Genomic DNA, 12338 nt, shown 5'->3' on the forward strand with positions numbered 1-12338 from the left:
ATGTATCTTGCAAACTATATGCTCTTTCTTCTTTACTACTTGTACATTTCGGAAACATTAAGTGTCTAATGTGAACTCTTTTTTTTTAAGAAGTCTCAGCAGTGGAATTTCATCAGATATTTTAATAATCAGAAATGCAAGTACAGAATTACTACTTAACTGCAAATTACCTAAAGGATTCACATGTTTCTTAAAGTGGAAACTTAAATTTGTAATTGTGTCAACATCAAAGAAAATGCATCTTGAGTTTTTAAAAAGAAAAATCTTTGTTGTACATCAGTACCACCCAAACATCTCCAAATTCAATACGCATTTGTTTTTAATGTTAGGAACAGGAACCAGAGTAAACTTTAATATTTCATATGTTAAAAGAATAAACCTTGTGAAGAATACATTTCTTTATGTACCAAAAGAAAAAAATATACAATGCATTGAAACTCATACATATACAAAATGATTATTTGTGCATTTTTGATCATGAAGTTTATAGTAGATCTTAAACCATAATATAAAAGCATTATGTAGTATCTGTAAAGTGACTGGGACGCTCTTAAATGTTTAAAAATAAGTAACTCATGTTCTATGTAAAATTATATAGATTAAGTCTGCTGAGTTGTGATGCTGAGTCTCACAACTAGCTATGTGAAATAATTTGTTTTCTGTAGAAATTAAATGAGCATATTCAAATGTGCAGTAGTATTACCACATGGTTTAATTATAACCCAGTAATAGAATGTAGTAAATTCAAGCAGAATACACACTGTCATCATAAATGGACAAATACTTTAAATTATAACAGCATACTTAAAGGTGAAATCAGGAAACTGTACATGTTAACAAAATGATATAACCATGCATACAGATGTCTGCTTGTTAAACACTGAAGTAAAAGAACTAAATCATTTGTAGTCTTCAAAGGTGTTTGATATTTTACTCTGTTCTAATGGAAGCACTTTGAATGTGTGCATGGAAACATAAAACTGCTATTTAGCTGAAAATTGGTCATGCACCTGTATTTCTCAAAATCTGCATTAAATTTTCTTCTTTTCTGATTGTTCAGTAGCTTCCGACTTTGGTGCAGGAAAAGCTTGATGATACAGATGTCTGTGGGTCGCTGCTGCACTGTAAAGCTTGTATAAAGCCTAGAACACAAGAAATCAGTATTACAAAAACATTAAACACAGAGATGTACAATTTTTCCTTTTTAGTTTGTGATACTGTATAAAATGTAGCATGCTCAATTTATAATCTTTAGATCATTGTTCTAAGATGTGGAAGTATCTCATTTTAAAGTTCAAAAGCTCAGTTTTCTCCTTGGCAGTGTGTATGTCTTCAGATTTGTGGACTGATCTGCAAGGTCAGGGTTTTTATTCTCAGACCGAGCATGCTTTTCTGGTACACCTGTTAGAGCTCACCATGATGCTCAGGAGCTGTGCTGACAATACACCGCGAATGTTACTAGGTTTTGGCTCACAGTAGATACTCATAACTTCAGATTGACAGTTATTTTTTTTCCAGAACAGGAACAATTTATTCTCTATTCTTTCTTGTTAAGGTCATACAGCAAGGCATGTTATCATACTCCTTCCATACTGCATTCCTTGCTTTGCTTTACTTAGTTCGTACATTACAAAACCTTTTATTCAGACACATTACCTCAGAAGGCCTTTTGTCATTGCAACTAATTCTGATGGGAGTGGGTATTTGGACTTGTGGTTAAGACCACCCGTTAGGACACCCAAATTCCATAACAGAATTCCCGGATTCAATCTGAGCTCTGCTAGATTGATTTCTTTTGAAAGTTAGGAGTTACACAGAGCTGGGGAGGGTGGGCTGCGGGGGTGGGGGGTGATACATACATACTTATATAGATGCATCTTTCCATCCACTGATTCATTCCTCAAAAAGGCCATAATGGCTGATACTGGACCAGAATGAAGCCAGAAAGCCTGGAACTCTGTATCCACATCTCCCATTATGTGACAAGGCCCAAGTACTTGGGCCATCTTCTGCTGCTTTCTAGAGAGCATTAGCAAGAAATTGGATTGGAAGAGGAGTAGCTGGAACTTGAACAAATGCCCATGGGAATGCTGGTGTTGTGGGTGGTGGCTTAACCCACTGCGTTACCTCGCTCCTGCTTTCAGTTTGGCTCATCCTATCTTTTGAAGGTATCTGGTGGGTAGAGCAGCAGATAGGAGCTCTCATTGTGTCCATCTGTCCTCTGCTTCTCAAATATTTTAAAAACAAACAAAACCCTTTACCTTTTATGTTTCTTTGTGTCATCATAATAGTGTTCGAACCACAGGAAATTCTACATACTGCATTTTAACCCCCTCAGCTAACATTCAAGTCCATTCCTGGGCCCAGCGCAGTAGCTTAGTGGCTAAAGTCCTTGTCTTAAATGCGCTGGGATCCCATATGGGTGCCAGTTCTAAGCCCGGTGGCTCTGCTTCCCAACCAGCTCCCTGCCTGTGGCCTGGGAAAGCAGTCGAGGACAGCCCAAAGCTTTGGGTCTCCCACACCAGAAAAGGCTCCAGGCTCCTGGCTTTGGTTTGGCTCAGCTCCAGCCGTTGCAGCCGCTTGGGGAGTGAATCATCAGATAGATCTTCTCTCTCTCCTCCTCTCTGTACCTTTGACTTTGCAATTTAAAAAAATCCATTCCTTCTGATTTCACATAATGAAGTCAATTAAAACTGAGTTATCTAATTTAGTTCTAGAGTCAGTAATATGTAATTTTAAAATCTGGATACATACTTGATATCCTTCAAATAGTAATATATTCCCAAGCAATTGCATTATTTAAAATCATGTGTGAGTATGTTATTTTCTCTTAATCTTTCTAATGTCGTTAAGTTCGAATGGCACCATTTTGAGTTCTATAAATGGATATTAGTACAACGTGGTATTTTTGTAGTTCTGTTATGTTCTAATCCTAATATATTCAGTTTAATGCATTTTCTTAAAAACTCCGATATTTTCTTAATGTCTTGCTTAAAAGTGGCATTTGCTTTTACCTGTTAAATAATTTTAACTGATTTCTGCAAAAATTAAGTCCTTGTTAACTTATAAGTCTTAAAAATGTGTCACTAGTATTTGATTAGTCGATATAATTCGGCTAGTTACTGTAGTACAGACTCAGGAAAGAGTCTAGATCCTCACTGTAGTTGTTCAAGACTAGCTTTGCTTCTGAAGATGATGACCTAAATGAGTCCACAGAGTTCATTTTCCTTAATGTAGCAAATGATTCCTTTAGGGTAACCAACTTCTTTCCAAAGATACATAGTAGAAGAATTGGGTGCTGATTTACAGGTTAGGTCTGAGGTATGCCAAGAAAATTAGAATGCACACTGGCCTGGAGTGTGGGTAACTGCTACTCAGAAGCCAAAGTTAAAAACAACCTGTGAACATTGAAACTGTATTTAAAAATCTCCCAGTAGTTAAATTCTCTCAAGCCTCATAATTTATTTCACTCTGCACTGCAGCAGACTGCACCGTGTAGAAGCTTTATGTTTTTATACATTCAGGACACAGACTAAGACTCATTCATAATTCTGGTAAACTTTTTCTTTTGTGCAGATCAAATAATAAATGATGTCTGGGTTTAATTTCAAACTAAATATTTTTTAAACTGTTAAAATTCACAATGAAAAATGCAAATGTTAGAAAAATAGAACTAGAAGTCTTCAAATATCCTCTAATCTACATGGCTTTTCATTCATGCCTGGTCATTTCATGAAATACAGTGTTTCCAAATACATAGGTCTTAATTTAAAAAAAAAAAGTGAACTTACCTCATTTGTACTTCCCTGTGGCAAAGGCAGTTTAAAAAGAAAAAAAGAAAAGTATATATCCTGTTTCATTAATAGCATTTTGATACTGAACTGTGTTTACAGTATTAACTTGTAAAACTTCAAGACATATTGCTGTAGAATTTTCAGTTTAAGTTATATACTTCATCAGAATCTTTTAGAGAATCCAATTATCTATCCTTCATAGGTTCAGCATCACATTTTAGGAAGGCTTTTGAGACTGGCTTCAATTTGTCCCATTTTCAACCTTTAAAGGTTGAGCAACTAGAGCATGCCCCACATCCGGGACCTGGGGTGGGTGGGAGACTGGGTGGGGCTTCTCCCTTAAAATCCCCTTTTACATCAGATATATTAAGGAAACAATATGGAACTAATTGTCTTGCCCATCTTCCTGTAGTGCTTGAACCTTTTTACCCTAATTATGTCAAGATTGTCAAAAAATTAAAAAAATAAGTTGAGCAACTATTGAAGAGTGAATGCCTAGGGGATCTAGTTTTTATTTCATTTGTTCCCTATCATGCATGCAACTTTTAGTTTGTCTCAGCTAGAATATTTTTAAGTCCATTTAGTTATGAATCTATCTTAAAGAATTTAAAGTATGCTGTTAATGCTGGGAGAAACATATAGCTGTCACTTGCTACCTGCAGATATAATAATCATACAAAAGTCTTACATCCAAAATTTTCTGAAGGATTTCAACTTTAGCTTCACTGAATTCTGTCAAATTCTGATGAACTAACAAGACTTCTTGAGAATAATAAATAATACAGTGAGTAAATCCTTGGTGTAGATATATTTAATTGTCTCCCATGTTGATAATTGGTTATTTGGACAACAGACCATAGAGACTCCAACTCCCTAGGATGTGGCTCAGAGGACCAGCAAGGACAACTGAGACATAAGTAGCTAGTCCAGAGGCCGAACATTGGCCCAGTCTGTGGGCCTGTGCAAAAGATGAACTCAAATAGAGACCAACTGAAGTAATTCAATACTGTTTTCAGTATATAATGCTGTTTATATTTTTAGTATGTATACTGTTCATAATATATATTTTATACTAAAAAGAGTTAAGTGATGGCTTGTAACAGTGGTTCATATATGCCTCTAATAGAGGCAATGCTAGAAGATAGGTTGTATACAGGAAGTAATGATATTCAAATCAGATCAGCTAAATAAATACTTTTCCATACTACTATCAATGATGTTAACATCTGGGGAGTAAAAAATAAAAAAGAACATTAAAATCCTTTTTTTTTAAATTGACATATTAACTGCAAAATCATTAGGCAGGATTTCATATACTGTTAACTATAGTGAAGTATTGATAATCATGACTAACTGTAAGGTTCCAGAAGACAGGGGCCTGAGTTATACTAATCTGTATATTTCTAACACCGAGCACCTGTTACAAGGATGCCTATTCAAATGTGTGCTGCACATACTTGAAGAGAGACAAAAGTATACCTACCTGGTCCCACAAGGCTGCAGCCACCTGGTCTATTACAGCACCCAGCTCTCTGTATTCTCCAGAGTACCGGATATACGCCCAGGTGCAAAGTGTGATTAGGGTCAGTCCCATTATCATATTGCATAGGCTAGCTATGATGTCCAGGCCAATGAATCCAGTCACACCAGCAATCACATAGGTGATAAAGATGACAACAAACAGTGTGGCTGGGGTACGAGCTGCATGGAAGATATTTTTGCTATCATTGTGCTTAATGTACTGGATGTAGAGTTCATCTATTTCACTTTCCAACTGCTGCAGGTAACGCCGGCTAAATTCTTCCCCACCCATCTTCTTCACTCCTCGAAATAGCTTCACAGCTTCTTCCTTAAGCTGCAAGTGTTTGGTCTGCAGGTCGTTAGGGGCCAGAAATGGTTTGTCACCACCACAAATCTGTATTGGGTAGAAAGAAGCATTTGTTTATGCAGTCCAGACTGCATCCAAATTTCACATAGGCAGTACTATCTGTTAGAAACTATTAGTAATAACCATTGGTTGTATAACATTTCAGGAAGTGACAGGCTACATATTTGATAGTTATAAGATTATAATAGAGCTAAAAAACTTACCCAGTGACAGTGACATCACGCCATAGTGACACTGTGGTGCGATGTTACACATATGTAAAGATGGTGGCCAAGAACTTGTACAGTCAGCTGGGTAAAAGCTTGATAATGTAGAATACTTGATAATGACTATATTCTGACTTATGTATTTATTTTTATCATTTTATGTTATTTATATCTCTTAACCACCCCCCCAAAAAAACCTTTCACTCTGCTACAATGTGCTGTGCAGCCTCATCCATCTTGTACTGATTTGTATCAAGGGGATACACTGAGTGGATTCATCCACACCATCTATATTTGTATAAATACACTCTGTGATTGGTGTTCACATAAGATCACTAAATAATACAGTTCTCCAAATGTACATTATCATTAAGCAATATGTGACTGTAATCAGGAATCTGAGAACAACTTCAAAGCCACATCTTTGCATGTGAATCTAGTATTATGTAGAAGAAAAACAACAAATTCTGCAAAGAAATTTTTTTTTTACTTGAAGTCATATAAAATATTGTTGAATCTTACCTCTTCCATTTTTTTGTTGTATGTGTCCTTGGCAGTTGCCACGGCTGCCAAGTTGTTGGCTTCTGCAGTGGCCTTTGAACAGAGTACAAGATTACATTGTAAAATGGAGTTCATATTTATTCAGCTTCCAAAGGCAGTTCACATGTCAGAGCATCATATACAAGAAATGTGAAAGAAACCAAAATGATCAAATAATTTGAACCTGTTGAAATACTTCCACCATATACTTTAAATCAGTAAAATTAAAATTTTCAAATGCATAAAACATGATTTTATCCAGTAAATCACAGTTCTAAGATGAATTTTCATTTTGAAGATTTTTGCTCTCAAATATTTTAGTGCAGGGGAAAGATTACAAATTTAAATGCAAGGGAAATAATGCATAATACATTTATACGTGCTAATATCTAAAAAGTATATCTGAAGTTTCTTAAATACTCCTACTGACAGAACAGTATGTTACTGATAAAAAAAAACATTCAGAACTTAAGTTCTTAGGGTTTGTAAGGAAGACATGTTTCTCTTTTTTCCTAATATTTATTCATGGAGACAACTTATTTAAAAACTTGGACATGGGGGGTCAGTGTAGTGATACAATAGGTAAAGATACTGCCTGTGATACCAAATTTCATATTGGAACTCTCTTCAGGTTCCAGCTACTTTGTTTCCAATTCATCTTCCATAATGCATTTGTGTTTTTGGAAAATAACAGCAGAGGACCCAAGTGCTTAGGGCCTCTGATACTCTCATGGGAACCCTAGATGGAGTTCCTGGCCCCTGGCCTCAGCCCAGCCCAGCCTATCCTCTGCCACTGTGGTCATTTGGAGAGTAAACCAAAAAATAAGATCTGTCTCCCTTTTATTCTGCCAAATAAATAACCAAATATATGTATCGATTTTCAGATAAATATAATTTGGATTTGCTTTTCAACAGGTTTGTTACATACATGAATTACAATATAAGTCCATCCTCTAAACAAATTTTGTACAAAGAATGAAAAGCTTTTGGCATCAGTTGTATCCACAGAAATGAGGCTGTTACATGTGTCTGAAAAAATGCTTAGATGAACACATAAATGGGTAGTTATTGGACAGATAATCATCCAATAAAACATGCTTTCCAGTATTTTGTTTTCCTTTTTGCTGATTTCTGTTGACCACATTGGCACATATGTAAACAGCAACAGGAAGGCTTAGCATTGTAATAATGCCATGCCTCCTGATTAATACCTGTAACATTGACTTGGGATGTGGTAATTCTTCACCTTGATAGATCTTTATGTAAGCCTGAAGAAAGGAAAATACTCATGTTCAAGCAATTCCAATCAATATTTTTCATGTTAAATTATATTCTAAGTCTTATAATTTCAAAACATTTTCAGAAACGTATACATATATTTAATTCCCTTTCTTCATCATGTTCCCTTCTCATGAAATGCCCTTTTTATACATCTCCACCTGCAAACCCTTACTTTAGGCTCAATTCAGTGCCAGTGCTTCTAACTTTCTCATATCCCTCTGTGTGGGATTCAGTTCCCACAGGGATTTGTGCCTTGCTGATAAAATAAATTTCAAGGAAAAGATTGGTATTCTCAATCTCCAAGCAAATTATAAGCTGTTCCACATCATTAAAATTGACAATTTAAATTTTGGATAAATAGCATCATTTTTTAATTGAAAGTGATGAAAGAAGGTCAGACAAATGGTTTGTAATTGTAAGAGACAACACATTTTAAAAATTCAGATGCAAGCAGTGTGGCACAGAATGTTTAGCCACTTGGATGTCCTATCAGAGTGCTTAAGGCTGGGGCCCACCTCGACTTCTACTCTAACTTTCTGCTAAGGTGCACCTTGGAAGGCAGTGGATAATAGCCCGAGTACTTCCTGCCATTCACACAGGAAATCTGGATGGCGTCCCTGACTCCTGGCTTGAGCCTGGTCCAGCCTGAATGGTGTGGGCATCTGTAGAGTGAACCTAGAGTAAGCCAATAGTTGGAAGGATACGTATCTACTTCATTCTCTTAGTCTTTGTCTCTCTTGCTCCTTCCCTTTTCAAGTAAGTAAGACAGGTTTTTAAAAATCATATTTCAGTTTATAGAACATCAACTGATAAATAATGCTAGTAACTGAATTTTTCCACTGTTAAAAAGTACTCACTGCTATCTGAAGTAAATGAATATCTGATATAGAGTAGGATATGTGGAAGGACTTTCTTCAATAGAGAAGGAAAATCTTTGGAATGAAAATTCATTGTATGTCATGGACTCTGCAGATACCTCTCCTCCCAAAACACACATGACTTTTCCACTTCTTACATACACTCATACTTCAAAATATATCCCCCTCAAAGTAAATGAAGACAGAAAAAGTAAGGAGTTACCACAAAATTTTCAAAAGCAAGGTTCTCTTGAGTGCTTCATACCTTTGCTCCAAGTTAGAGTCTAAGTGCTTGACTGCTCGTCAAATCTGAGTACTCACAAATTCGCTAGAAACAGTGATACCTTGAAGTACTCCACCAGACCTCGGCAGGTGATTTTATTCCCATTGATCTCCTTGATATCTAGGTTCTCAGGACTAAGTAGCCAAGGAATCAGTATTTTCAAGTTTTTGATGAATTCATCGTCTATTTCTACAAGCAAAAGCAAATCCATCATTATTTTAAAAATCCTATCCAATCCTCCATGGCACAAAAATAAAATCTCTGATTTCCTCAATTTCTTCCATAGTCATACTGCCATCCCTTGCTTTCCCATCCTTTAAATGGTTCCTGGCCAGACCTGCTGTGTGGAGGATGATTCTCCTTGGCCAAACTTCCACTAATATTGTTAAGTTTCTGGCCACATCACAAACATTAAGATAAGGTAATAAACAGTATAGCCAGGGTCTGTGGAAAATAGTGACTGGAATGACTACTACTGATATTGAAATGGAAAGTTATCTCTAACAGTAAGTGTGAGACAACACATGAAAAATTAGTATCAAAGAACAATTGTTCACATCCTTGTTGCTTCAGAGGTCTCTTTCTCCACCTGACTGCCTCCAGATGCCAGACCTCTGAAGAAATGCCTGCTGACAAGATGGCCCAGAGAGAGATAACCAAACGAACAGCACTAAGTGCAATGGGAAGCCAGCAGCTGGCAGACTTGCAGAACTGCCTGAGGAAACGCCAGTGCAGACACTGCACAAAGGAGAGAGCAGCCAGCCAAGAGGTAGAAAAGTTCATTAAAATGGAACCGTTAAGGGCAACAGAAGTTGCCTCTTGTTTTTCTTTGCTAAACTCCACTCAGGAAGTTGTAAGCCAGAGTGCAGATCAATGTGCCTGTGAATGGGAGAGTAACATCTGATAGAGAGCGAATCTTAACAAGTGGGATTCTGATTTGTGTGTTTTGCCTTCATCTCTTTCCCTGAGCTCTTGCTTTGCAGAATGTATCAGTTCAGAACTGTTGTTGTGTACTACAGTACTGAACAAGCCAGAGCACTTTTTGTCCCAATAAAGGACTGTTGCTGAAAGCCCGCCCCTCCTCTGCTGTTTATAGCTCTCTAGAGAATAGATGCATTGTGGAAGCCTCCCTTTATGTAATTTCAAAATACACTGCAGCCATTAGGTAATTGCATGACATCTAGTGGTGTGGTTATTCACCAGTGGCTGAACCATGAGTGACAGTGAAAAGACAGGAGCTCGGTGTTTATGTGTTACTATGTATTCACTATTTGTTCTGTTATAAAAATAATAGGTGAGATAATTTAAAATGAATATGAAAGTAACTGGGATGATTAAGAAATCTGGCATTTCACTAAATGTATTACTAGCTATAAAGTTACATAAAAGCTTTCAAAGTAAAAGCCATAGGTGCAGGGGAGAAATTATACTTTTATTCTTCACATCTGCCATTTCCCTGAAACAGGATACTAGCATGATGTTCTTTCTTTTTTTTTTAAGATTTTATTTTCATTGAAAAGTCAGATATATAGAGAGGAGGAGAGACAGAGAGGAAGATCTTCTGTCTGCTGATTCACTCCCCAAGCAGCCACAATGGCCAGAGCTGAGCTGATCCAAAGCCAGGAGCCTCTTCTGGGTCTCCCACACAGGTGCAGGGTCCCAAGGCTTTGGTCCATCCTCGACTGCTTTCCCAGGCCACAAGGAGAGCTGGATGGATGGGAAGCGGGGCTGCTGGGATTAGAACCAGTGCCCATTTGGGATCCTGGTGCATGCAAGGTGAGGACTTTAGTCAGTGGGTTACCTCGCTGGGTCCTTGATACTCTTTTAAGAAGTAATTTTAGGGCCCAGCGCAACATACTAGTGGCTGAAGTCCTTGTCTTGCATCCTCTGGGATCCAATTTGGGCGTCTGGTCATGTCCCAGCTGCTCTGCTTCCCATCCAGCTCTGCTTGTGGCCTGAGAAAGCAGCAGAGGACAGTCCAAGATCTTGGGATCTGGCACGTGCATGGGAGGCCCAGAAGAAGCTCTTGGCTTCAGCTTCAGATCAGCTTAGTTTGGCCATTGTGGCCACTTGGGGAATGAATCAGTGAACAAGATCTTCCTCTCTGTCTTTCCTCCTCTCTGGATATCTGCCTTTCAAAGAAAAATAAATAAAATCTTTTAAAAATAAAAGTAATGGGCCCAGCGCGGTGGCGCAAGTGGTTAAAGGTCCTCGCCTAGCACGCCCGGGATCCCATATGGACGCCGGTTCTAATCCCGGCAGCCCCGCTTCCCTTCCAGCTCCCTGCCTGTGGCCTGGGAAAGCAGTTGAGGACAGCTCAAAGCTTTGGGACCCTGCACCCGCGTGGGAGACCCGGAAGAGGCTCCTGGCTTCGGATCGGCATAGTATCGGCCCGTTGCGGCTCACTTGGGGAGTGAATCATCGGACGGAAGATCTTCCTCTCTGTCTCTCCTCTCTGTATATCCGCCCTTCCAATGAAAAAATAATAAAAATAAATCTTTAAAAAAAAAATAAATAAAAGTAATGGGCCCGGTGCGATAGTGTAGGGGTTAAAGTCCTCGCCTTGCAAGCACCAGTATCCCATATGGTCGCTGGTTCTAATCCCCGTGGCCCTGCTTCCCATCCAACTCCCTGCTTGTGGCCTGGGAAAGCAGTGGAGGACAGCCCAAAGCCTTGGGACCCTGAACCCGCATGGGAGACCTGGAAGAGCTCCTGGCTCCTGGCTTCAGTTTGGCTCAGCTCCAGCTGTTGCAGTCACTTGGGGAGTGAACCATCGGATGGAAGATCTTCCTCTCTGTCTCTCCTCCTCTCTGTATATCCACCTTTCCAATAAAAATAAATAAATCTTAAATTTTTTAAATAAAGGTAATTTTAAATCCCTTTGGCTGTTGTGCTGCAGAACTTGCAGCATCACTGTCTGACTCAGCATGATGCATGAAGGCAGCTGTGAATTAAACAGGTAGCTGGAGGGATGCTCACTGCTAGCTGTTCAAGTAAAGAAGGCAGAAATGTTTGTAGCACACTAAGAAACCACAAAGCATATGTCTAAAATTTGGTGACTATCAGGAAAGATTCCTTTCTGTTTTCTAGAATGCTCCTTCTACTCTCAACCAACTCCTCAACCTTTTCCAATAAGTTGAGCTGTTCTGGAATCATGAAACAGTAATAATATGCTGAAGAGATGACTGCATACTCGAAGCCATAGACTGAAAAACACTCCAGTGCATTTTTTTTTTTTTAAAGATACTGGTCTTCCTGGCAAACTGGGAAGTAAAATTACAGTGCTTCTCTACTTTTGATGGACTCCCAATGAAACTGTTAAACATATCTTAACAGTAGTATGCTGGACTTTCTACCATTGCCTATGCCTGCAAGGTCATAATGCACTTAAGTAGCAGAATGATGGATTTGTGATTGTTGCTGAAGGACTATACTATTGTAACATATATAAGGGGAACAGTGGAGGGGAGAGGATAAATGGGGAGGGTG

At 38.3% G+C, this 12338-nt stretch overlaps 1 protein-coding gene across 1 annotated transcript in view; it reads right to left on the reverse strand.

The window, feature by feature from the left end:
- Window positions 1-107: 107 nt before the first annotated feature.
- LOC121168173 (atlastin-1) overlaps window positions 108-12338 on the reverse strand; it is a 67465-nt gene continuing 55234 nt past the window's right edge. Inside the window, exons 9-14 of the mRNA XM_040998040.1 lie at window positions 8911-9038; window positions 7640-7696; window positions 6411-6482; window positions 5278-5709; window positions 3792-3806; window positions 108-1142 (exon numbers count right to left, since the gene is read on the reverse strand). Coding sequence (XP_040853974.1) covers window positions 1032-1142; window positions 3792-3806; window positions 5278-5709; window positions 6411-6482; window positions 7640-7696; window positions 8911-9038 — 815 coding nt within the window. The 3' untranslated portion in view covers window positions 108-1031. The remainder of the gene's footprint in view (window positions 1143-3791; window positions 3807-5277; window positions 5710-6410; window positions 6483-7639; window positions 7697-8910; window positions 9039-12338) is intronic.

The sequence above is a fragment of the Ochotona curzoniae genome, unplaced genomic scaffold (assembly GCF_017591425.1).
Source record: "Ochotona curzoniae isolate NIBS_2020 unplaced genomic scaffold, NIBS_Ocur_1.0 patch72, whole genome shotgun sequence".
NCBI classification, from domain to species: Eukaryota; Metazoa; Chordata; class Mammalia; order Lagomorpha; family Ochotonidae; genus Ochotona; species Ochotona curzoniae.